Genomic DNA, 27,046 nt, shown 5'->3' with positions numbered 1-27,046 from the left:
TATGAAGGTCAACTTCCAAGCTTGCTCTCTGCTGTGTCCCCCATCTGGATCCATGGCTGTAGTGGTGCTTGATCAGACTGGTAGCCCAGTACTTGCTCCAGCAACTTGCAGTTCACTTCACTTCTATTCAAGTTTTTGTTTTTTAAAAGTTTTCCCCAGTTCATCATTGCACCATCGTAAGTGGTACAGTGAAACTTTCTCTCATCATGTGTCCTGACACCCTGACAAATAGTTGCCACTAACCTTTGGAGGAGTTGGAAATTCCCTTAACGACTGAGTGTGTGGCACCTGAATTTTCAAGATAGGACATAACTAATGTGAACAAAGGCTGTATGCTACCGGGTATGTGAGCTGCAAGTGTGTACCTTCAACCTTGGGTGTGAGTTCCTCTGGCCATGAGCATCATCAGCAGTGTTGTTGTCCTTGTTGTGGCAGTCTTTAGCTCAGTCTTCTCTGATTGCACTGAAAAGAGTGTAATCAAGGTCACATTATGCTGTTTCTGGAGCTTCCTCTTCTTCTACCTGTGGGATTGCCAGACTCTTTAAACATGGTTAGGGTTGCCTTGTAGAGCTCGTTGCCAATCTTCTTCTCTCGCCCCACACTCTAGAAGAAATAAAAATATATCCACTCTCTTTCACTTATCCTTATCAGCCTTTCCCAGCTACCATGGGGCAAGAGGAAGTGTACACGCTGTGCAGGTCTCAACAGTCTGTTGCAGGGCTAACACATTTCTATCAGAGTGCCTCATATGCATTTTTATACCAGTTCTTTTTACTGACCTGTTGCCAATTCACTATGATTGACTGACTTTTCTTTTCCCTGTCTTTGGAATTACACACCTTTTCCAAGGATGTAGCTGGCATCAAAACTTTTTTTTTACCACACTGGCCTCATTTGAGGTATTGCTCCCTGAAAACTCTTAAAATGTCTTTTAAAATAAATATAACTAAATAAATGACTAAATCCTTTGCTTTCTTTATATTTTGTTGGGGTGATACGCCGTCTATTTTCATTCTATTTCAGAATTTGTGCGACCACTTCGATTGCGGATTAGAAAGATGCGTGCTACAGATTTCAAACATAACCTCACAAACCAACAGGAACAGCCACACCTACCAGGAAGTGCTGAGTGAATGAAGTAGTGACTATAGCGAACATGCTAGGTCACAGCACTGTGATGTTAGTTATTATGTACAACGACTTTGAAAAGAAAGTAAACAAACAAACAACAAACCCCTCCCCCTCCCGCTGTCTGCCAAGCAGTGGAAAAGTTTCCTGCGGTTTCATCCACGGAGTGATGGCCGAGCTGTGAGTCTGCTTGTCAAAGGATGCTGGAGCTGCAGCTGCGGGTCTTGTTGGTCCGCTGCAGACGCAGACGCGGGGCCGCAGACGCAGATGTCCACTTTAACGCAAGCGTGCTGCGAGGATGCGTGGCTGCTGCACGCGCACACACTGCTCGCGTTGCTCCTCCTTGCAGATTTTTCAGTTCAAGAGTGTAAAGGGACTTCAACCGGAAACTACTTTTTTTTTCTTCGAACTTTTTCTGTCAGAAAAAAAGGAAAACGGGCCGACCCTCCTTGTCATAAACTGACTATTTCCTTATTTTTGCTCATTAACGTGTGCGCTGGAAATGTGTCAGCTGCCGGCCCGCAGGCGACAACTCAAGCGTTTTTGGTGAGAAAGGGCGACGTCGAGTGATTCTGGGCTAGTCAGCAGCCACATAACGGAGCCCAGTCTTTATCATGGAAGATGTGAGTAGTCCCTTGAGTCTTACTGCGTGTGCTGCCTGCCCTTGTTGTGCTTTTGTTTTGTGACAGTTTCACCACTTTTGACAGAAGCGTTGAATCAAAGCACCCCGTGACGTTAGAATAATGTACTTTGCAAAGGCGCGATCAGCTTCTGAGGCCCAAAGAGTGAAGCTGGAGCACTTTTCATGGGAGAGTCATGCGAAGCAACAAGTTGTTAGGTGACGTTTCCAGCAGACGGGCTTGCCTGCTTCAGTCAACTGCAGTGAAAACGTTCTGGGGCTGGAAACACCTGTTCACCTGTCTCCACGTCACCGATCCACGGAATCTGCTCCTTCCAGCACAGAGTCAGGGTGGAAGGACCACAGCCAGGGCAGGGCGGCTAATTCCACCCACAAACTGACCGCGTTAATGAAAGAGCGCAGAGAGAAAATGTGGAGCCTTTCAGAGAGAAACTCTGGTAAACGCGATTAGCGGTTCATCACTGGCTGCCTGGTTGGTTCTGGCAGGACAGCAGCAGGACATGCCGAGCCTCGCACGGCTACACAAACAGGATAAAAAGGCAGAATAGAATCAAACGGAAGAAAGTAGCTGAAGTGTACGTTCGGCAGTTGTTCTCTGAGTTTTAAGGCTGCGTTAGTGAGGGCCTCTCTTATCTTAGTACGTTATGATTTATGACAACCTGCGGCCGCAGTCTCAGGATCAGATAGTCTGGTCATCTGCTGAAAACTTGACGCTTTTCATTCAAAAACATCACAGTTACCCAAGTCACAGTATTCTATATATGACCTGCATACCTCAGTTACATTTGGGCATTTTGAGGAAGCCAGTTTACCAGAATAGGGAAGTCAGAAAGACACATACTATGTCAACTACTGTATGTAAGGAACTTGTTGTGCACACTTAATGCATGTGGTGCCACGCCCTTTGAGTGGGATTCATCAAAAGTATGCTGTTTGTTAGCTGCTCTCTACCTTCAGTCTACAGTGTCACGATTAAAGCAGCAGCCTCTCTTTTGCAATCTGTTCAGTCTGGAATTTGCAGTGCTGATGGTGAAATCAGTTAATGCATTTGAAAACATCAGTGTGACTCTGTGGCGATCGTCACATCCAGCTTGGCTCGGGTTCACTGAGGAAGACGCCATAGAAACTGCCTGAAGTAGAACTGCTGGAAGATTTAAGAATGTGTCAGAGATCAGTAAGATTTGAGTCCTACATTTTCACTGTGTGGGCTAGCTTCACTAAAGGTTGTCTCTAGCTCATCAGCGGGTCACTCTGTGATCTGCATGTAAAGCAGAACTGAAACGAGTACATGGGCATGTTTATGCCTGGAGAGTCCCACCATGTGACTGTGTTTCTGTATTTTTAATTTGCACTTCCCTGCTCACCTATTTTCTTAAACTTGCACCCAGAAAGCGTCACAGCCCTTCTGTGATGACCAATCGCCTTGGCTCTGAGTCATCTACACTCTCCATTCCTCTCTGACCTCGTCAGAGAAAAGAAAAGAAACTCACATTGTTGTCGGGCAGAAAACAGCTCTCTCTCATCATCACAGTCAAGCTTTCTTCCCTACAATGGATGAATGTCTGCACACCATCATACTTTGGGTCCACCTTTCATAGTAAGCAATGGACAATATGCTGTTTCCATATCAAGAAGGGCATAAACCTCTTTTAAAACACCAGCACAAAACATACCAGGACATCAAGGATCTCATATTGTGTAAGTTTAATTGTAATAAAATGTAAGGAATATTTAATACTACGAGTGGCAGCTAGCCGACACTGATGCATACAAAAAAGAGGCCCGATTCATAACTATGAGTCTCAATGATATGTAAGTCATTAACAGTCATAAACACAGCCAGTGTACTGGCAGATAAATGCTATAACAGGAGGTGTTGGACTGGTGCTTTTGGTTGCGCTAATCTTTGTTTGGAGAACAGTGAGTCCAGAGTGCATTACAGTAGTTTTCATCCCCTGTATTCAATATGAAAAATACATTTGTAATGCTAATGAGAAGCAGTACATTTTTTTTTTTTACTATTTACATTTGGGAATTCATAATGAAGAACTGTGTGCACTAATATAGCATGACACTTTATTATAAACACAAGACTGTGGGTGTTAATGTGCTATGTGTCACGGCTGCAAGAGTGTTCTAAAAAATGTGTTGTCCCCATCATCTTTTACTTCTTTGGCCTACAGAATATGAGCTGTTCTGCAGAGTTTTGTGGCTCTTTACCATAGAAAGTTGACTCAGTTTTCACTAGAAATAAAGAGAGATGCTGCTTTGCAAACACTGACTAAAGAGTAAGGACCACAAAGTGGAAATTTTTGTGAGGTCAGTTGCTATCAAAACTTTAGGACACCACTGTGGTCTGTGGTGTTATATGTACACATATATATATATGTTATATATATATATATGTAGGCCTATAAATTAGGTTTAAATCTAGAATGGACTGCAATTTTATACAATAAGTTGACTTATTGAATAATAGTGCTACACTGATTTCTGATAACACTGGTAGTGTTATTCACTCTACAGTTGTGTGTGGAACCTACTAAGGCTTAAACAGTGAAGCTGCACCTTTTTAAACTTCAGACATGTGGTAGGTACTCGTACTGACTGGCTAATTGACTTGCTAACAATATGTTCTGACCCCCCCCTCTCCAAAAAAAAAACCAAACAAAAAAACCCCCCCAATTAACCCTGCTGTCTTCTTCCAGCCTGTCGGGGGTTAAAGTGTGAGTTACGCTGAGACTTAAACTGGGAATGAATGCCAGATACACCCTAAACTTAAAGTACCACTTCCACAAAAGCACCTACTCTGTTTTCTAATCCTCTTCTAAGACCCAACTTGCATGAGATACCTTTGCTTAGTATCTTGTCACTTTGTAACTGTACTATAATTTATCCCTGCATGTTTTTTTAACAGAGCGATGGTAGGTAGGTGTTGATCCATTTTTGCAGCAACCACAACACCACAGATAGGAGAGGTAATAGATCACAAGCATGTGTGGGCAGTTTTAGGTAAAACATTGTTTCGCGTCTGACTTCCTGTCTAAGTCCAAAATTGGAACTTTGTAAATTACCATCTGATATCATAGTGCAGAGCTGCAGCAGTCGGCTCAGGCTTGAGTAATGGAAACCTTTCTGTGTTCCAAGGGTTTGATCAGCCCTACACAGTAATTCCATCCAGGAGCACCAATGACTATTCTAGTTGTGCTATCACTTTATTTTGAAAGCTAGCTTTTCATTTTTGCCCTTTTACCCTTCATTTGCTGCTGCGGTGCTCTTCACTAAGATAAGAGATACTCTGAGTTACAGTAAAAGTGCTTAAGAGTGCTCCCACTTAGCCTAACCCATAATAAGAAATCTTAGATTATTTGCAGTTGGAAGAGGATCACGGTTTAAACTGACCAAACATTTCCATGAACAAAATGTTGCTCAGCAGTATTTAAACATTATTGCTCAAAGTTTAAACATTGAATGTCATCTACCTGCACTCTACATTCAGAAGCACCTTAAAAATTGGCTTAAAAACTAGGATCAGATTTATCACAAGGCTCCACATTCAAAAATATTGGCATTTTCAACATGGGATTGAATAGGAATGGATAGGTTGGATATCATTTCCGACTTAGAAAGCTGCACGGTGTGCCAGACCACAGCTGATCCACTGAATTCTGTGCCGTGTTGCTGTGTAATACCCAAAGCATGAGCAACAGCACACAGGTTTTTAAAGCCAGAAAAAACCATGCACAGAGGAAGTTAACAGCAAAGTGACAGCAGCGTTGAGGTATTTCACCTTACATACACCAGCAGGTTTTATTTTTGAGTTTGCAGTAGTTGCTAATTTCACCACAGTCTGTGGTCAAATCAGCCATCTACTTATCTACAACTCAACCAATCTATGTCTAAGTTGAGTCTGACTTTGACTTAAATATCACATAATGACCCATAGTTTCTTCCTCACACTGGAGATTACACAGTTTTTAGCGCTAGTATTGTCTCAGCAGTCTGTATAGGAAGACACCTGACAGCAGATGTTAAAGGTCTGCACGTCTGGAAGCAGTCTCACTTGAAACCAAAGGTTTGTTCTTAAGAACTGTCCAGTACACAGTGAAACGAGACAACATTCCTCCAAGAGCTTGGTGCTACAAATGACATATAACAGACAAACAACACGCAAAGTGCAATGTGCAAAAGTTGCAAAAAACCAAAACAAAGACAGTGCAACAGCCAACAGAACAGAATGATACAGACACAAGACAGTGCAGGCACAGCAGTGCAATAGAAATGTGCAAAAGACTGAGCATTGTGCAAAAAGTCACTTTGTGTATAAAGGTGTGTGTGTGTCAGTCCAGTCACCGAGTGTTCAGGAGTCTGACGGCTTGGGAAAGAAACTGTTTCGCAGTCTGACAGTGAGGTTTTGTGGATGCAGCGGGTGCTCCAGGTGTCTGTGGTGGGGGGAAGAGAGGCTCCAATGATCTTCTCAGCTGCTCTCACAATCTGTTATACATCTGTATCAACTTGAGAGAAAGGCAGATGTGAAATGTAAAAGTGAGGTCAGAGGTCAAATATGATATTGGATGCAAACTATAATGTGATATTTAGATTCCCATTTTCCAGTGTCATTTCCCAAATGTCCATACAAACACATTTTTTATATAGCTCTATATAACATTATTATCAGGAGAGGTCAAAGCGATCCTGTTAACATTCAGAATGACATACAAATGCTACCAAAAACAAAACCTCCTTGGTGAGGGTGATATCCTCAGTGGTATGACTCAGTTGCCTGGAATAATCCAAATTCGGTGCACTGCACACTGTTGTTTGACGACTCTTGTGCCTCTAATAATGACTGGAGTGTCCTTTGTGACGTCACTTGTAGGAGCCCATCCAGAAAGCTGCCGCAGTATTCTCCTGGATGGTAGTTGTTGCCACTCAGACGATGTCACCACATAGGTGCTGATATATGAGGAGAGCCCTGCTCTCAAAAACCGACATAGATGTAAAAGTTGGATTTAAGAAATAAGTACATAAAGTTTTAAAAACATGTTTAGAGCCATCTTCTGTCATTGAACGTGACGCCATGTGATTGGTTGGTTGCAGCTGATAGACATATTAGTTTATGTTTACTAACTAGTGACAGAATCGACGACGCAGAGGAAAATGAGGACTCTACAAAACTCCAGGAAAAACAGCACTTTTATCACATTGACACATCCAGGCTTCAGTATCTTGACAGTTTCTGTGGGCTGTGGGTGACAAATGACAGTAACACTACTTGATATAACTTTTAATATGTGCTCATGATAATAAATCACTTTAGTTGCTCATAAATTTGGATTCCACGTTGGTGAAAATGTGCAGAAGAGAATCAACACCTCTGTTCTTTTCCTGTACAGGTATATTGTACGACCGTCATTTAGAGCAGTGATAAAATGAAAGTGAATATAATTGTCTGCATCCTGCAAGTATGCTGGTGTGTACTGAGTGTGACTTCCTTCCTCTGTATCAATACAGGGTGCAAAAGAGGACCCAGCCCTCCAGAAAGAGCCTAAGTTCCTGAGTAAGGCTGGCTGGTTGAAGAAGGGCTATGGCAGACTGCTGGCAAGCTATAAAGACCGCTACATCCAGGTGGAGAAGACAGAGATTGTGGTGTATGAAAATGAGGTATATAAAGTTTCAATACATCGGGTGTGAGAATATGAACTTATATCAATATTGCCATTTAATTCTTGTAGTCTTGCAGCTGTTAACTTTTATTTAACATCAGATAATCAAGTAGATGGTCTAATTTCTCTCTTGCTTGTTGATAAGATAATAAGCTAAAATGATGTTGGCTTTATCCTTAAATTATACACACAAATTTTCAAATATCAGTCATTTGTGTTGCAGGACCTACAGAACTGCTTGGAGAGGCTTGACCTGGAAAACTATGACAAATGTCATGAATTAAAGAGCCCCTTCACGAAGAAGCAAAGACTTATACTCATACGATCGGCAAAGTCCACAAATAAGGTGAGAGAAGAGTCTGTCTCTCTATCTCTTTCTGTCCCTGTCACAAACATTTGTCCTGCCTGCACAAAGAACACGTTGTAGATCGTGGTGCAGGTAAGCAGCAGGCTCAGATTAGTGGTGCTGGTTGCAGTGATGCTGGTGAGCAATCCGGTTGTTCAGTGATGACGTGACGAATCCTACTTCTGGGCCTAAAGTAGTCTGCGTTTAATATGGCTTTTGTGTTGTTAACATGTTTAATGTTTTGTATTTTCTTCTATTTGATCTCAAAAAGCTCCTAAAACAGTCAGTGATCACTGTTGACCTCCCTCGGCTTTTATTACCGCTAATCATTTATTTAAGCTCAGTTTTTAAAACCTTAGGATGTAACTACAGCCCAGCCCATGCAGCAGTATATGAATGACTAACCTCGTATTGTGGATGGATTATCTCAGTTGTTCTCTGGCTGAAGTTTGGTCCTTTTACAGCATCCTGCCATGCGATTACATTTGTTCCTGACCACCCAGAACACTCACGTTAACTTTTATCCAGTGGAAAAAAAGTTAGCTTGTTTATATTATGCTAACATAGCTGTGTCGCTAGCGGTCACGTAGCACATCATTATATACCAGCTAGCCCAACTTCAGTAACCCTACAAACGTCACTGCTGTTTAGTTTCCTGTCTTCATTTATGTTGGAAGTGATAACAGAGCTGTACGTTTGAATTTGTTTCCAAAGCCCCGCAGTCAGGACATGCTATATTGTATTTAGATAGAAGCTAGCGAGCTAACCTCCTGCTAACTTCTAACTCCGTTAAATGTCATAAATTCCGTTTTCATGGATGCCTGGATGTTAAACTCAATTGTTACACCTGGTAGAGCAGAACGCTGATCATTTTATTAAAGATGAAAGACTTTAGACAGTTTTTCAACTCTCAGTAATGCTGAGTGATCGTTTGATATATGGACCTGCAGCGGAGTTTAGGCCCAGACACGGCTAGTGACGTCAGACTGAACAACCGGATAGCCTGCAGCCAGTGATGCGAATGAACAGCGGGTCACGGTTACCAGTGCTGTCACAAATGGCTCAGAATGATATGGTGGAAGCTGCATCCAGTTCCCCAAAGGCTGATTTGATAAATGATGAAGGAATATGACAGGAAAATGATATCAAGGACTGCTTAGACGCTGGCAAATGTGATAAGTGGCTGAAAATCAAGGTAGCCGGCAGACGAGAGGAATGACAGTTGAGGCTGCAGGTAGTTTTTGGTGTTTCACAGTTCTCAGACATAGTGTCACGGGACGAGCATCAACAGTCATACTCCCTACAGGAAATTTCCTATTTTCTAATAAAACCTTTGGGAGTTAGAGAAGTTAGAGTTCTTTTCCTGATCTGCACATGTTTATTAAACCTACCGTATTTTTCGGATGACAAGGCGCACCGGATTATAAGGCGCATTAAGCGAAACAGATAAATTGATAAGTCAAACTTTACTCAGTCATTCTTCTTGCTTCCTCCACTTCCGCACCATTGATTCATTAATGTTGAATTCTCTGGCAGCTGCTCTGTTCCCATGTTGTTGCAGTATATTAATGACTAACCTCGTATTGTGGATGGATTATCTCAGCTGTTCTCCTGACTGAAGTTTGGTCCGTTTACAGCATCCTGCCATGCGATTGCATTTGTCCCTGACCACCAGAATCCCTCACGTTAACTTTTATCGAGTGGAAAAAAAGTTAGTGTTCATCCTCCAGCTTCACTGTGTTTATGTTATGCTAACATAGCTGTGTCGCTAGCGGTCACGTAGCACATCATTATATACCAGCTAGCCCAACTTCAGTAACCCTACAAACGTCACTGCTGTTTAGTTTTCTGTCTTCATTTATGTTGGAAGTGATAGCAGAGCTGTACGTTTGAATTCTTTCATAAATCTCTCAGTCAGAACGTGCTATATCATGCTTAGGTGGAAACTAGCGAGCTAACTTCCTGCTAACTTCTAACTCCATTAAATTTAATAAATTCTGTTTTCATGGATGCCTGGATGTTAAACTTAATAGTTACACCTGGTAAAGCAGCAACGCTGATCATTTTATTAAAGATGAAAGAATTCAGTTTTTAGACAGAAGCTGACGGAGTTTTGGACCCAGATGACTCCGTGAGGCTCCTGACGTAATGCTCCAACAATCCATCAAGCAGTGCGGCTTCGTAGCTTAGCAAAGTCGTACTAAAACATTTTTTGACAGATTTTTGAGCGCCATGTACCACATAAAATCGGTTCATGGTCAGTAAGCACAACCAGAATTCCTACGTAAGGGCCTGTGGCCTAAATAGATTATTTCTTATTCTTAAAAAAAACACAATAATGAGCACAGTTTTTAAAAATAGAAGAAAAAACTGTCAATACTCCTGTTATTGTGTCGCAGATCTTCTGTTCGATTATCTACCTTATTTTGAGTTGACTATTGTCTGCTTCATTCATTCACAGGTCCATGATGTTAAATTCCAGGCTCAGACAGTGGAGGACAAGGAGGCTTGGATTAAAGCCCTCAGTGATGGCATTAATCGAGCAAAGAATAAAATTTTTGATGAGGTAAACATGCGATAGAGCCATAAATTTATCTTAAATCTTGTCTTTGTCTCGGTTTTAATAAGCATGTAGTTTTAAAACTCAAATTATTTCTTATTTTCACAGGTGAAGATTGATCAAAGCAGCAACTTAGAGCACGTTACTCGAACAAGACCCAAAGGGAACCGCAACCGGCGTCCACCGACCAGGATACACATGAAAGAGGTGCGTGTCAAATTGAAATAGTGCTTGTAGTATTGTTGTAACGTGTCTTTTGTTTTAATTTGCTCTTAATACAAACTTTGCTTCCGTGGTTACCTGGGTCTTTGATTGATTTGTATTAACTGACATGAAACCCACATCGTAACTAATCAACGTAACTACATTACTAAGGTTGTGTTGTGTTAAGATGCAGAGCCAGAATGAATGTGATTAGTAACGCCAGGATTTACCTGTTATTTAAAATCAAAAATGTCCATGCTGTATGCCACTGGATGCTATATTCTAATAGAAAGGCTATTTGTTTGGGCCCAGTACATTAAAAATAAGCTGCCAACCGCAGTGAGTTAGAATAGTGAGTCACTGTGGTTTTAGATAGATTTATATTATTTAAATTTGATATCATATTGACCATTTATGGTAGTAAGGGGCTTTGACTGCAGCTGTGCCATATAATAATGCCTGTGATAATATTGTTATAAATTTTTCACAATATCAATTTTACTTATATTGTCACAATGTCATTGCTTGTGCAACAATAACACAAGCCCAGCCATGTCTGAGAGTAAGAGCAACGTATCACCCTCTGATAATAATTTAGTACCTAAAAAGGAGCGACTCCAACAATCTCCAACAAGGCACAGTACTTATGCAAGAAAGGAAATGACTCTACCGAATGTCACTGAAGAACTGGCAGGTTTCATTGCATATCACAGGAAGCGCAGATAGTGGATGGAAATTACTGAGGCTTACATGGTGGGGTAGAAAAGCAGGCTCCTGTTTCTGTAAGCATGTTCTGAGTTAATTAACTCTGACATTGGCAAAACACCGAGTTTCCTGTTCCAAAACAGCCAATCAGAGCAAGTTCAATTAGCTCCGAGGATGTTAAGCATGAGTTAGGTGTGATTATCATTCACCATGGCAACATGTAAACAAAAAGTGAGTTTTAAGGTCATGTGATCTAAGGAATATGAACAAGTTTCAGTACCTACCACGATATAAAAAGAGTCATTTTAATCAGCTTGGGCAACTTTGTCATCATCACAGACAGAATGAGTCTGACATAATACGTATCATTTTATTATATCCACGATCATCATGCAGCCAGCTTGAACTTTCATTAGATGAAGCTGAATCCTAATTTTACATTCATTTTGAATGTATTTATTCAAAATGAACATAATGTATATAAGAGAAAAGGTGTGAAGGAACAGATTAGACAGTTTACTGATGGACCTGTGAGAGCAACAGACAAGAGGTGGATCCACCCTCTGCTCAGATTTATTCAATAAAAGGTTTTTCTGCACTTATTTATGAACATTTCATTTTTTCTATAATTCCAATAATAAAGAATTCAATTGTTTCTGCCATTATTAAATTAAATGTTTGAGATCAGAAAAACTTTAATGTTCCCAGTGTGAGTATTGATGATTTGATCTGATGTCAGTCTTCACTGATAGTTGCTGTTTCACATTTAACTAAAAAAAAGTTTTTTGAATGTAAGGTTTCCTCAGAAAAAGGCAAATATGTCACAAGTGCCTTGGCTTTTATAGAGCTGTTTGTAAACTGATCATCTAGATTTGACATATTTCAGGACAGTTTTGGAAGGATGACGTTTTTTAACAGATCATCCCAGAACAAAATAAGCCACTATGAACGGATCCAGGCCCATAACCCATAATCCTCTCCATTTCCTGGTTCTGGGTTGAATCTCGATCTGTGAACTAAAAAAGTGAAAATAAATAAATAAGGTCAGTTTGTTGGCCTACAATTTTGTTACTTGACTGGCATTGATGACGTATTGATGAATTTGTTTCCTGAAACTCTGGATGTCTACAAGACTGAGTCAAAAAATAATTAGTGTACTGCTTTTCCTAAAGCTTGCCTCTGATTTATGCCCTCATTACAATAATAATTAAAAAGGCTAAGACATTTTTTACCACAATGAATTTTAAGTGAAAGAAATACAATTGAAGTTCAGACTTCCAACTTTAACTCAGCAGGTTAAACAAAAAGATTGCATCAAAATGTGAAGAACTAAAGCATTTTTAAGACAACCTATTCATTTCAGGGGCTCAAAGGTAATTGGAAAAATTAGCTAACTGAAAATAAAATGTTCATTTCTCATACTTGGCTGAAAACCCTTTGCTGGCAATGACAGCCTGAAGTCTTAAACTCGTGGACATCACCAGATGCTGGTTTCCTCCTTTTTAATGCTCTGCAGGCCTTTACTGCAGCATTCAGTTGTTGTTTGTTTGTGGGCTTTTCTACTTTTTTCTATTCTATTCTACATGAAAGTAAGGTCTCTGCATCATGAAGATGATTGCATCATCAACTCACAGTGTTGGTCTGCATATCTCATGAGGCCATCAACAGCTGTTTTTGTTTGTTTGTTTGTTTTGTTTTAATAATGAGGTTGACGCAGCATGGTTTTGGTGCAGCTGTGCTGACTTCTGTTTATTATTGTGTAGTGGAGACCATTCTGACAAGAAGGCACAAGAAAGAGTGCTGAAATCTTCCCCCAAAATGATTAAAGTTAGACACAAATCACTGTACACATTTGTAAATCTTAGTTTATGTATGTGGATGATATCGTACGATACGGCAAATAGTTCTCAAATTGAGCAACATTCTGCAGTACAGCTTCCTCCATGAGGTGAATGTTATCTGAAACACTGGTATATTCTCCTGTTTGACACTCAGGTTCTAAACGTGTTGGCTAGCAGTACAGGTCCCTAGAATACCGCTGTGTCAGCTATCACGATCAAGCAGGGACTGTTTATCAGATAAGGGGGTGGAGTCTAATTCACAGAGTTCACATGGGGTGAAAGGAGAATAGCAAACCCAGTGAGGGTAGTGATGGTCTGTGAAGGCAAGGGTGTGTGATGGAGGAGGCAGCAGAGGCTTGTAAACAGATTATCATAAGGAAACTTTTAGCTTATTTGCCCACTGCTTGTCTCTCACCTTGAACCTACTGATTTAATTTGCACTACTCCACAAATCCTTGGTATTCTAGTTTGGCCTTGATCTTGTTCCCGTAGGTTCCTTAAATTTCCTGAGCTTCACCCTTAGGTGAACTCTACTCAGTTCTTTCCTGTCCGTGTGCTCTGTGTCATTTAATCATATATTTTTCTTCTAGGTAGCTGATGTGTCATCTGATGGAATCCTGCGCTTGGATCTTGATCTTGAAGATGCCGTAATGCCTAATGGAGCACATTATGCCAATGTTGATGGCAGTGAGACCTCCAAAGAGAAACAGTTGGTGTCAATTACCGAGGAGGAAGCTCAGCCAGATCCAGACGTCAGTCCCCAAAAAAAGGTCATCAAACCTCCAATGCCGCCTATCAAGGAGGCTAAACCCAGCACAGCACATGAAGATGAACCTCAAAAGAATGATGGTTCAGAGAAAAAGGTATGTCAAATTTTTCTAAAAATTGTAATTGTGAAATGTTGTAACATTTGTGCATGTCTTTGTGTTTGGATATCATGGCCTTGCTATAATTGCTATATTATTTGAAGGTACCAATGCCCCCATCGAAAGAAGCAAAACCCTCTACTTCACCTGTTGAAGAAACTACAGAAGAGGCAAAACATGAGAAGATTTCTGAAACAAGTTCTGATGCCAGTAAAAAGGCAGCTCCACCACCAATGCCTCCCAATAAACCCAGCTCTGTGAGTAATGTTGATGCTTTACAGTCCAAGCCACACTCTCACCCTCCTATGCCTCCATCCAAGGAGAAGAAGCCCTCCCATTCTGGCTCTGAGACAGACCAGCAGGTTGAAGGGATTAGTAATGAGGATAATGAGAAGGAAGATGAAAGTAGGAAGGAGACTATAGAAACAGCCGTGGAAACAGATGAGGCAGTGCAGCTGATTGCTAAAGAAACGTCACCTGATGTGAAAGATGATAAACACGAGAGTCACTGCACAGAAGAAACAGTTAGCAGCAACACAAAGATGGTATCTGACTGTGGGGAACAAATACCCACAGAGTCACTGAGAAAGAGTCCAAGTTCCCATCCAAAATTCAACAAAAAGCCTGATGAATGTGCCGAGCCTGACATACAGCGGATAGAGAGCACCTCGGCTAAGAGTAATCCTAAAGAGGGACCCGACAATACTGCCTCACTCAATTCTGTCGATTCAAAAGACGCACTGGCCGAGAGTGAAGTCCCCTCTTTGAATGACTCAACCACTGAGACCCTTACCCTGAGTCCACTGCTTTATCACTTGTCCGGGGAGAAAAAAAAGCAAGATGAGAAATCTGTAGACAGTGGTCAGCACTCAGATGATGAGAGTGAAGGCTCTGGAAGTCAAGACACATTGGTAGCTGCGACAGCTGCACTCAGGGGAAGCCATTCTGCTTTGGATGTGGTGGATGCTAGTGAGGACAGCATTCAGGTATCTGTTATTTTAAGACCAGCACAGGTCACAACAGTGCCTCAGGTTAGCTCTAAGAACATAAAACCCATCCCTCCTCTCAAGCCCTCAGCCAAGGGCAGGTCAGCCTCAATTGGAAATTTGCTGTCTGAATCTGATGTCTGTAATCAGATGAAAGAGTCTAGCAGAGGTGGAGCTGTGAGTGCTGGGGGTTCTAGTGATGATGTCATTAAACTTGAGACTGAAGTGGCTCTAGAGATGGAAAAGACGAGCAAGCTCTTGAGCAAAGTGTCCCAGGACCATGGAAGTGAAGAGGAGGATGTACCGGGGGATTTGCTGGCTGAGGCCATGGAGAAGCTGAAGAAGGCAGACCACGTCCTCAGGGAGGTCAAGAAACTGAAATTTGCAACAAACGGAAGCAAAAGGAAGAGTTGGTGAACGTCACACACTGACTGAAATTGACCAACTGATAAACCCTTTACCTAGACAGTGATAGTGCAGTCACATCATGGAAAATGTAAAAAGACCCCACTAAATACAATTTGCCTAAAAGTGAAGGGGCAGTGGTATTCTGTATCATCACAGATGGTCGTTTATGATGAGCTTATTCACTCTGTATGATCATGGTGTGCAGGCCTGACCTGGACACTGTACTGGATTCAATTCAGTTCAACTTTATTTACAGTACTGTGCAAAGGTTTTAGGCAGGTGAGGAAAAAATGCTATAAACAAAGAATGCTTTGAAAAATGGAAGTGTTTATCATTTATTTTCACCAATCAACAAAATGAAGTGAAGGAACAAAAGAGAAATCTAAATCTAGTCAGTATTTGGTGTGACCACCCTTTGCCTTCAAAACAGCATCAATTCTTCTAGGTACACTTGCAGAGTTTTTGAAGGAACTCGGCTGGTCGGTTGTTAACCACAGATCTGTGGATGCAGGCTTCCTCACATCCTTCTGTCTCTTCATGTAATCCCAGACACACTCAATGATGTTGGGATCAGGGCTCTGTGGGGGCCAGAGCATCACTTCCAGTACTTGTTCTTAATGACTGTGGCTGCGTGTTTGGGGTTGTTGTCCTGCTGCAGAATACATTTGGGTTCAATAAACAAGCATTTATATTTCTGAAAGCGTTCTTTATAACAGTTTTTCACACCTGCCTAACACTTTTGCACAGTACTGTATATAGAAAATCACAACAACAGTCACCTCAAAGTGCTTTTAAGGTTTTTGAGCGTTATGCTTTTTAAATGCGCTGTGGTGTGCAACAGTATTAAAGAGGGTTTGAATGAATGGCTGGAATAGTCTGATGGACAAAACTGTGTTATTGTCGATGGTTTTGCTGCACTTGGAACTTTTTGTGGAATTATTTCTAATGGATGTTTTTCTGCAGCGGAAAGTAATGTGTTACTGTATACTTTTTTACTACTGTGTTTTCTTTTGTAGATACAAAATAATGGCCCTCATTACTAATATGTGCGTGGGAACAGTCTTACCCTATGCAACAAATGCACTGGCTGATTTTGTTCTTGCACGTGTTTGATAAATGATTTACTTTTGGTAGTAAATCAGACTCTAAATCAGCACGCTCATGCTTGCCGTGTGCAATATGCATAAAACATACAGCCACTCCTCCATTTCCCTGTATAAATAAATTAGTTTACCTGGAGGTGAAGTGGAAAATGCAGTAATGTCATGAGACAGCAGCCTGCACCGCTAAGGCAGAGACACACTCACTGTGACTCAAGTAAAAAAAGTTTGAAACTGATGTAAAAAGACCCGACAGAGTATAAGCAGCTGGAAAGTCTGTCGGCTCCACGTGACAAAACTCACTGTATGAACGAACAAAAAAATTAGACCGCAAGTGATAGAAGTCTTTTTTTTAAAATGAACAATAAGATAATTTTAGGGAGGATAAACTGATAAAAGACAAAAAAAGATCAAAGAAATACTGGAATATGTTGCAATTAAAAATGTTTCAATTTAGTATTTTGTTTTCTTTGCATACGATTTACTTTTTTATTTAATTGTAACTGAGCATGTTGTGTTTTGTAAAACTGTTAATATTACATGAAAGCAACAACAACAACAATAATAATAATAATGATAACAATTCTTAATACTATTAATAGTAGCTTTAGTTATAGTAGTATTCATTTCATTAAATGTCCTTCGGCAGCCATTTGTGTTTGTTTGTACACATGGTACTTCTTCATTTGTTTCTACAGTGCAAACAAATTCAGGTACGAAAATATTGATAAATCATGGATTTGTGTGTGAACTCTTGCTACGCACAGATTTGTCTGTGTGCCTTAACACCTTTAATGTTTCTTAAGGTAATTTTCTTGCTATCCAAAGGGATTTATGTAAAAAAAAAACTGGAAGCATAGCATCTGGCTTTAGTCATCTCTTATGTTGTGAGCTCTTCTAGACGGATCAATGTTTCAAATCCAGGAGAAGTGTTGGTACACAGCAGGTCTTTGAAGGTTCTGTTCACCTGAGCTGTGAGGACTAACAAAGTATCGATGAATCAATGCTTTAGCCTCCTAAGACCCGAACTCTTTCATGGCAGCATTTTTAATTTCTCTTTGCTATTTGGGTTCATTGGGACCTGATGAATGTAAAAACAAAGAATTACCTGATTTCTTTTTTTACCTGATCCACATATGAGGACATCCGTTTTAAATTTCGATAGAACAGTGGGAGGATGACGTCCTCGTGAGTGGATATCAGGCCCTTGTAGAGCAAAATTTAGTATTTTGGTCTAGACAATCCAAAATGTGATGTCCACATATGTGGACGCCAGGTCCTAAGAGGTTAAATATATAATATATAAATATAGGTTAAATATATACAGCTACAAATAAGCACTTCTGTTAATGCCTAAAAGCATTTCTAATCATTTGTGAACCTCAGAAGCTTTTTTCTCTCCTTTTCATTGGGAAGTTTTTGCTGACAAGTTGCTATTAGAGAAATTATAATTAATCACCGCCTTCATGGTGTTTGTCACTGGTGAAGGTGAAGATGTACGGTGTAGGTAAGGATCTGTTCAGACTCTTAACATTGATAAAGCAAATAAAGGAATATTTTTACTTTACAGGGTTTTTTTATCATTAGTAATATCATTTCATTAATGTACTGTATATTGCACAGAAACGCACTTAGAGCAGCTCTCACTAATGCCTATTACTATTCTCTAATACTTGTCTTTTGTATGGGGGGTATGTGCATCATTCTCCCCTGTCTGAATGTTGAACTGATTATTAATGAAGAATCTTCCGGGTTTTTCTAGTGGTAGAAATGTAATTTTTATGTCCTCCAGAATATGTAAGCATATTTTCATAACAGTAGATCGACTGAAGTTTTGTACTCTTTGATAAAGTTTGCTATTGCTTAAATAAAGATAAATGATTTACTTTTGTTGTTATGTCTTCAGTCTTACAAACCATTTGAAGCATTTATCAACAGTGTTACACATGCTGCACTGTAGCTTCCTTCTGTTATACTGTAGCCTGATATAATCATCCTGCTGAGGTGAGGGTTGAAATTTCTTCGATTGTTTTTTGCACCTTTGTTAAAATTTGTTAACATCCCAACAGCGATTTTTAAAAACCCTTTTTAGAAATAAACACTGGCTAATGTGGTGTGATGGTCAACCAATGCAAAATGAAAGTATATTTGATCATTAAAAAATGTAATGAAACAATAAGTGTTTCAATAAAATTACATCACTTGCTGCTTGCAGCTTCAAATTTACAGTTTTTATGTGATTAGCGGGTTACTTGGACTGTTGTGACTGTAGTGTGAAGTTTGTCATTTTATATTAATAACAGTTTCACAATAGAAATTAAAATGACAACAGCGCTGGGTTAAATTGTTCCTCAAGGAGAGATCTTCTACTTGGGCCAGTGATGAGGAATGGTTGCAGTACCTTTTAGCTGTTTTTAGTGGATTAAAGACACACAAGATCATTAGCTTCATTAATTTGTTCAGATTCAAATTCATTATTGGTCATTTTGTGGGATAGCCATTCAGACAGCACACCAGATATTCAGATAGAGATTCAACAAACACGTTACAGAATCAATATGACTGGCCAGTTACCAGCTGCCTTTTTGCTCCAAAACCATGCCAGGAAGAAGAGAGGTGGAGATGGTTTTATAAACTCCAAAGTAAGCAGGAGACATGAGAAACAGGAAGAAACAGAGAGGAAACAGCCCCATTATGACTCGGACACGCTTTAAAAATTGCAATATTCATTTCAGTTCAGTTTTATTTATGTAGCTCTAAGTTTACACCAGAGCAATAATACTGAGAGACCCAACAATCAGACGACGCTCCTCTGAGCGTGCACTTGGAGTCAGTGGGAAGGAAAAACCTTCTAAAAGGAAGAAACTTGTAGCTGAACAATGTTCAGGGAGGGGCAGCCATCGGCATTACTGAATGGGTGAGGAGGGGGAGAGAGGATAAAGACACTCTGGTAAAGAGCCAGAGATTAATAATGACTAATAACTGAGTACAGAGAGGTGAGTGAAGAAGAAACACAGAATCCCCACACCTGCTGCAGCTTAACTAAGGGAGGATTCAAGGTCACCAGGTCCAGCCCTAACTATATGCTTCATCAAAAAGAAAAGTTTTAACCCTGATCTCAAAAGTAGAGATAGTGTCTGTCTCCAGAATCCAAATTGGGAGCTGGTCCCAAGTGAAATCTATCAGGCCAAAAGTCTATTTTAGATAGATCTATCTGTTTATTAAATATGTGGTTTATGGTGAGTTGAGTCCATAGATCACAGCAGTTGGTGACGGGAATGTCACGCTTCGCTGTCTGCCAGAAAAAGACCGAGAAGCGTCGTTTCTGCTTTGAAGACGTGCTCGCTTTATTTTGAAGGTATAGACCGGATATGGTGGTTCTTTGGTTTTGACATGTGTAGCTTGACAAATGTACTGACGTTAGCACGCAGGATAAACTTGTGCTGGAGAAGGATAACGGGCTCGAGTGATGGAAGAGGAGCCGGGCCGGTAGAAGCGGCTCTGAGGAGCAGCAGTCATGGGCGATGAGCTGCTGTCGGAGGACGACTTCTGTAAGTATTTCTGTCCTCGCTCAGCGCAGGATGTCCGTCTGTGGCGCAGGGAAGCCCACCCTCACGCTCAGCCAACAGCCTAGAGGCACAGTTTATGTATTAGCAGTTTGGGTAATCTTATCTGTATAGTGGCTGTTATCTTAGCCTATCACATTTTATTTGTCCCCATTAAAGCCCCTGTGATGGTTGTGTTGCTGCTCAAGTTTGACAAAAGAGTGACTGGAGTATCCTGATCATTTGCTCTCCACACTGCAATTAACAGGAAACAGGAATTAAAAGTGCAATTTCACAGATTTCTTTGTGTGACTGAGTAAACTGTTGAGGAGTTTAAATTCCTGTCATCAACATTTAAAGTCAATATGATTTCTGAGATTTCTTTTTTCTTCTATTTTTTTTTGTATCTATTCATTTAATTGTTTAGATTTTGCACTGAAAAAGCCTGTTGATACTTTGTAGGATAATAAGAAACCATTCATAGCTCAGGATACATTTGGAACAGGAGATGTAACTATACTCAGTATAAAAGATGGATGTAGATAATCACCCACAGTTTTATACTGTCTATTTTAGAAACATTTACTGCCGTTGAGGGTCTTTTGAATGAAAAGAAATAAACAAGCAATCTTGAGGACACTGCTGCCTTTCTCTACCTGAAACAGGTGTTGCATGCATTGATTCAAAACCAAAATCTTCTTTATTTGGCCACGTTTGTGCACACAAACAAGGAATTTGACTCAGGTTCGCTTTACTCTCTGCATGTAAAAAATAAACATTTTTAAATAAGCAAATAAGTCATACAGTGGGGCAAAAAAGTATTTAGTCAGCCACTTAAAATGATGACAGAGGTCAGTAATTTGCACCAGAGGTACACTTCAACTGTGAGAGACAGAATGTGAAAAAAAAATCCATGAATCCACATGGTAGGATTTGTAAAGAATTTATTGGTAAATCAGGGTGGAAAATAAGTATTTGGTCACCTCAAACAAGGAAAATCTCTGGCTCTCACAGACCTGTAACGTCTTCTGTAAGAAGCTTTTCTGTCCCCCACTCGTTACCTGTATGAATGGCACCTGTTTGAACTCATCATCTGTATAAAAGACACCTGTCCACAGCCTCAAACAGTCAGACTCCAAACTCCGCCATGGCCAAGACCAAAGAGCTTTGGAAGGACACCAGGAAAAGTATTGTAGACCTGCACCAGACTGGGAAGAGTGAATCTACAATAGGCAAGCAGCTTGGTGTGAAAAAATCAACTGTGGGAGCAATCATCAGAAAATGGAAGACATACAAGACCACTGATAATCTCCCTCGATCTGGGGCTCCACGCAAGATCTCATCCCGTGGGGTCAAAATGATCATGAGAACGGTGAGCAAAGATCCCAGAACCACACGGGGGGACCTGGTGAATGACCTGCAGAGAGCTGGGACCAAAGTAACAAAGGTCACCATCAGTAACACACTACAACGGCAGGGAATCAAATCCCGCAGTGCCAGACGTGTTCCGCTGCTGAAGCCAGTGCATGTCCAGGCCCGTCTGAAGTTTGCCAGAGAGCACATGGATGATACAGCAGAGGATTGGGAGAATGTCATGTGGTCAGATGAAACCAAAGTAGAACTTTTTGGTATAAACTCAACTCGTCGTGTTTGGAGGAAGAAGAATACTGAGTTGCATCCCAAGAACACCATACCTACTGTGAAGCATGGGGGTGGAAACATCATGCTATGGGGCTGTTTTTCTGCCAAGGGGACAGGACGACTGATCCGTGTTAAGGACAGAATGAATGGGGCCATGTATCGTGAGATTTTGAGCCAAAACCTCCTTCCATCAGTGAGAACTTTGAAGATGAAACGAGGCTGGGTCTTCCAACATGACAATGATCCAAAACACACCGCCCGGGCAACAAAGGAGTGACTCCGTAAGAAGCATTTGAAAGTCCTGGAGTGGCCTAGCCAGTCTCCAGACCTCAACCCCATAGAAAATCTGTGGCGGGAGTTGAAAGTCCGTGTTGCTCGGCGACAGCCCCAAAACATCACTGCTCTCGAGAAGATCTGCATGGAGGAATGGGCCAAAATACCAGCTACTGTGTGTGCAAACCTGGTAAAGACCTATAGTAAACGTTTGACCTCTGTTATTGCCAACAAAGGTTATGTTACAAAGTATTGAGTTGTATTTTTGTTATTGACCAAATACTTATTTTCCACCCTGATTTACGAATAAATTCTTTACAAATCCTACCATGTGGATTCATGGATTTTTTTTTCACATTCTGTCTCTCACAGTTGAAGTGTACCTCTGGTGCAAATTACTGACCTCTGTCATCATTTTAGGTGGGGGAACTTGCACAATCGGTGGCGACTAAATACTTTTTTGCCCCACTGTATATACAGAAGGAGAACATAAATACGAGGTTAGAAAGTTAGAAAAGTGCAAGTTGTGGAAGGTCTTAAGAAACTATACAAACTATGACAAGTTGCAGCTGGGCATGAATGATAGATATAAATAGGCTGAACATAGAGCAACCTGGATGAACCTTAAGTATTAATTTTGAATAGTGCAGATTGTGCAGTACAATATGCATATGACCTGAGTCATGGCTGAGTGGTGGCTGGTTTTTGTAAAAATAGAACAGTTTATGTCCAGGATCTGCAGAGATGTTTTCTGCTTGAGGATCCTCTCTGATGCAGTCTGGCCCTGTCCTGCTTCGTGGCTAAGCCAAACCAGACAATGATTGATGTACACAGGACAGACTGGATGACTGCAGTGTAGAAGATGACCATCAGCTCCTGTGGCAGGTGGAACTTCCTGAATTGCTGCAGGGAATACAACCTCTGCTGGGCCTTGTTCCAGACAGACTGATGTGAGGACCACTTCAAATCCGTGATCCACATCGGATACTTTATTGTTCAGGATGGTGAGAGGGACGAAGGCGTGGGGGGGTCTCCGACAATCCAATATCGCCACAATCTTGAGCAGGTTCAGCTCCAGGTGGTTCTGACTGCTATTTCCTGTCTGTATGCAGACTCGTCACTCGTCATTGTTCTAGACCAGACCAATGAGCACCAGACCAGTGTGCCACCCTCCACAAAATTTGTAGCAGAGTACAGCCAATGATTTTTCTGGGCAGTGTCATTACCCTCTGCGTAGCCTTGCTTTTCTCAGTAGTGGTCTGTGTACCAAACACCCAGTTTGGGGTCCGAGTTGGACTGATTGAGGCCGGTTTGTGAGGAAGTCTTTGATCCAGGAGCAGTTGGTAGGGGGGGATATGAAGATGGTCCAGTTTGATGATGAGGATGTCTGGTTTTATAGTGTTGAATGCTGAGCTTTAGTCCACAGAGAGCAAACTGAGCAGTCCACCTCAACCTAAGCAAAGAAGGTGTTGAGCTCCTTTCGCGAGTTTGAGGGTGATTTTGGGGCTTGGGGGGGCTCTATCCTTTGTAGTTAGTGAGGGCTTGGATACCGCTGTACAGGGAACTGTCCCTCACAGCCTGTACTCGTCATCTAAGGTTTTCGGTTAGAAAAATGTGGATGATTTTAGTCAATGTCATGTTCTCATGTCATGTTGAGAAGTTAGAACACAGTCTTTGTGTTACCAGGTCTCAATTGTTATAACCTGGTGCATCAGGCTTTTCCTGATCCAGCTGGGTTGAAGACACAAGTGTGCTTTGTAACGGTTTTTCCTACCATTTCAGTGATATTTCAAATACAGGAGCTTAGAGACATACAGGTACACAGAGTGAGATGTTGGAACAATAGTCCTACAGGTACAAGTGACTGTGAGATGATGTTGTGGCAGGCATACTGGGACCTTAATTTAAACATTGCATTAGATTAAGTTAGCCCTCTGGGCTTCATGCTGGCCATTTGTGTCTGCCCCCCCCCCCCCCCCCCCCCCCCCCCTTGACCATTTTTGCTGAATTGCGGAATTGAAAACCATGAAAACTAAATTTTTTCCCCCTTCAGCTGTAAAAAGCTGATAAGAGATAAGATAAGAGATAAGATAGAACTTTATTAATCCCTCGGGTGGGTTCCTCTGGGAAATTCGACTTCCAAAAAAAGCACAGCAACGACCGAAGTTACAGTTACAGAATTGTTATATATATATACACACACACACACACACACACACACACACACACACACACACACACACACATACATAAATACAGAGACAATATAAATAAAATATACAAAGGGGATAAATAGAATAAATAGGAATAAAAAATAAAAATACAAGTGAATTGCACATTTCAAGTATTGAGTCTATTGCACTGTTGACTATTTACAAAAGTATTGCACAAAAGGTATTGCACAGTGAGGTGAAGAGGCACTACAGCTTAGTTGTTCCCCCTCCTTTGTCCTCCTGTTTCCCCTCCCTCTCCCCTCCAGAGAGGAGTTAAACAGTCTGATGGCCTGTGGGACAAAGGAGTTTTTAAGTCTGTTAGTTCTTGTCTTTGGGAGAAGCAACCTGTCACTGAACAGACTCTTCTGGTTGTTTATGGCCGTGTGCAGAGGATGCCTGGCATTGTCCATAATGTCCATCAGTTTCTTTAATGTCCTTTTCTCTGCCACTGTCACCAGAGTGTCCAGCTTCATGCCGACCACAGAGCTAGCCCTCCTGATCAGTTTCTCCAGCCTGGATGAGTCCTTCTTTGCTGTGCTGCTCCCCCAGCACACCACAGCATAGAAAAGTACTCCAGCAACCACCGACTGGTAAAACATCCTCAGGAGCTTCCTGCAGATGTTAAAAGACCTCAGCCTCCTGAGGAAGTACAGTCGGCTTTGGGCTTTTTTATACAGGTGCTCTGTGTTGCATGACCAGTCCAGTTTATTGTCCACCCACAGCCCGAGGTACTTGTACTTGTTGACCACCTCCACCTCCTCCCCCTCTATCTGAACCGGCAGTGGACCTTCTCTGGACCTCCCGAAGTCCACAACCAGTTCCTTAGTCTTTGAGGTGTTGAGTTGCAGGTGGTTTGTGTGACTCCATGCGACAAAGTTCCTCACCAGACTTCTGTACTCCTCTTCCTGATCATCCCAGATACACCCCATGATGGCTGTGTCGTCTGCAAACTTCTGAATATGGCATAATTCAGAGTTGTAGCAGAAGTCAGAGGTGTACAGGGTTATATGATGGGTTATAGTTGCCCACCAGATAGGCGAGCAGTACGGACATACAAATTTGTGATTGTGATAACTCCATAATGAGGATTTTGAAATCGATACCATGGGTGTATCTATTACAAATCTTGGAGAACTTCAAATCTCGGTGACATCGACCTCATGGTCAAGGTTAGAGGTCAATTTTTTTTAAAACTTGTGAATGAAATAACTTGAACAAGGTTATGTAGGATTTTTGAAGTTGTTACCATGGGTGTATCTACTAGGAGGCTGAGCAGTGGATGGTGAGTGGATGTCTCGTAATGGTGTGTCTAGTTAGGAGGTAGACTGGGTCGCCTACTGATAGGAAGGTTTGTGGTTCCCTGGCTGCGACAGTCTGCATGCCAAATATCCTCTAGCAAGACACTAATCCCAAGCTGCTCTATGATGCTATGATGCAACCACTGGAGTATGAATATGTGTGAATGTTAGATGGAAAGCAATTAAGCATTGAAAAAAACCCTTGTATGAATGGGTGGATGAGGCATGTTGTATAAAGTGCTTTGAGTGCTCTAGAATAGTTAGTGGTTTCCCACTAATGCAGAGAGCATGCACTGCAAACCACTAGTAACTGGTTTCACACCAGGACACATACTCTATGCAATTGCTCACATCAGCAGCATGAAGTCTGACTTGCATGGGACGCAAAGGTGCAAGGATTGGATGGACGTAGATGAAGTGAAGATAAGAGCCTACATTTAATTCCAGTTCTAGCTGCCATCTACTGCTCAAGACATTTATTGGCAACAAGAAAGGATGGGTCACATTTAATGCTATGATCCCCTCTATTGCTATTATCACGCGCTAATGTCCATTTAGTGACAGGTTCACCTGCTCGGGACGCTTCAGGGACGATAAGCTGACTGCATTTTGCATCCTGTGGGAAAAAGGAGTTGCTCGTCTCCCCCTGTTGTTCTATCCAGTACAGGGGGGGGGGGGGGGGGGGGGGCAACTTGTTTTTATTTATTGTTGCTCACTCTGTACTGGGCCCTGCATAAGCGGAGACACACAATAGACCTTATTCTTTCATATAGTCTCCCTGTGACTAACCTGTCTGTACCTCTGTACTCTCAGATGTGTGTTTTATTTAATGTGGGTTTTACATGTACTGCAGCTCGCCCTCCTGTTCAGCAATGTTGGGCTATTATCTCTCCCATTGCCTCTCAGTTTTTTGCTGATTTTAATCAGCTTTGTGGCCCTTCCTGTTCCTGGTTTTATTCTTCCTGTCAAACCATCCTTGGAGGAAAGGACAAGCTGTTGAAGAGAGCGGGAGATTAATAACAAATAGTTCATCTCTGGCTAGTAACGTCAGGCAGCCTAATTCTAAACCTGAACCTTGGTTTAATGACAGAGCTCATGCTATCAGGAGGGAATGTCACAGAGCAGAGCACAGATGGAAAAGCTGTCATTTCAAATTGTAAGACTGCCAGTGTCACTACCAGAATACTGTTAAAGAGGCAAAAAAGGAATATTTTACAGATTTCATTTCTTAAAACAGCCATAGCCCACGTTATTTAACACCTTTGCCTCTGTTTCTGTTTAGACGCTTCTCCTGATATATGCAATGGTTTTCTGTGTGTTTTCTTTTAAAGGTTGCCACCACAAGGGCTGTTATCACAGCTGCTGACTCGCCTCTCTGCCTCTGTCCCTTCTGCTGTTTTTACTCAGTTTGAGCCGGTGACCCTCTCACTCTTAGAGGATGTGGTTCGCTATATTAAGGCCTCAGCTCTTCTTTTTTTTGACTGCTATACGGCAGGCAGTCTGTTCTTGCTATTATAAACAGCAGTCTGTCCTCTGGTCTAGTTCCTGTAAATTTTAAATGTGCAGTAATGCAGCCATTGCTTAGGAAACCTGTTCTTGAGCACACTGAACTGGCTAAATATAGGC

General features: G+C 41.4%; 2 protein-coding genes across 7 annotated transcripts in view; both read left to right on the top strand.

Moving 5' to 3' along the window:
• The first annotated feature begins 1,337 nt into the window (after positions 1 to 1,337).
• On the top strand, positions 1,338 to 18,335 carry plekho2 (pleckstrin homology domain containing O2). 2 transcript variants are annotated; one of them, XM_085409240.1, is made up of 7 exons: positions 1,338 to 1,751; positions 7,283 to 7,432; positions 7,658 to 7,780; positions 10,242 to 10,346; positions 10,449 to 10,547; positions 13,681 to 13,953; positions 14,061 to 18,335. In XM_085409240.1, the coding sequence occupies exons 1-7, from the start codon at positions 1,743 to 1,745 to the stop codon at positions 15,357 to 15,359; spliced, it is 2,058 nt and encodes a 685-aa protein (XP_085265366.1). In that variant the 5' UTR covers positions 1,338 to 1,742; the 3' UTR covers positions 15,360 to 18,335. The 2 variants fall into 2 exon arrangements, with proteins under 2 accessions (XP_085265366.1, XP_085265368.1); XM_085409242.1 differs by lacking the exons at positions 1,338 to 1,751; positions 7,283 to 7,432; positions 7,658 to 7,780 and adding an exon at positions 9,857 to 10,037.
• Positions 18,336 to 19,839: 1,504 nt separating this feature from the next.
• The window catches only part of ankdd1a (ankyrin repeat and death domain containing 1A), a 37,418-nt gene continuing 30,211 nt past the window's right edge, over positions 19,840 to 27,046 (top strand). For 2 of the 5 annotated variants that reach the window (XM_085409332.1, XM_085409323.1), the window contains exon 1: positions 19,841 to 20,001. In XM_085409332.1, coding sequence (XP_085265458.1) covers positions 19,975 to 20,001 — 27 coding nt within the window. In that variant the 5' untranslated portion in view covers positions 19,841 to 19,974. Of the gene's footprint in view, positions 20,002 to 27,046 lie in introns of all 5 variants that reach the window. The other 3 variants (XM_085409349.1, XM_085409314.1, XM_085409339.1) reach the window with 3 other exon arrangements.

The sequence above is a fragment of the Rhamphochromis longiceps genome, linkage group LG1, assembly GCF_057381845.1.
Source record: "Rhamphochromis longiceps isolate RC_006_pf linkage group LG1, R_longiceps_female_GT1.1, whole genome shotgun sequence".
Taxonomy (NCBI): domain Eukaryota; kingdom Metazoa; phylum Chordata; class Actinopteri; order Cichliformes; family Cichlidae; genus Rhamphochromis; species Rhamphochromis longiceps.
This window is presented reverse-complemented; position numbering and strand designations above follow the sequence as displayed.

What these genes read in the sequence shown, in the direction of transcription:
- plekho2 (XM_085409240.1), top strand. An exon ending in CGGCAAAGTCCACAAATAAG is followed by an intron (nt 7,781 to 10,241) that starts GTGAGAGAAGAG and finishes ATTCATTCACAG; the next exon opens with GTCCATGATGTTAAATTCCA. An exon ending in AGAATAAAATTTTTGATGAG is followed by an intron (nt 10,347 to 10,448) that starts GTAAACATGCGA and finishes TTATTTTCACAG; the next exon opens with GTGAAGATTGATCAAAGCAG.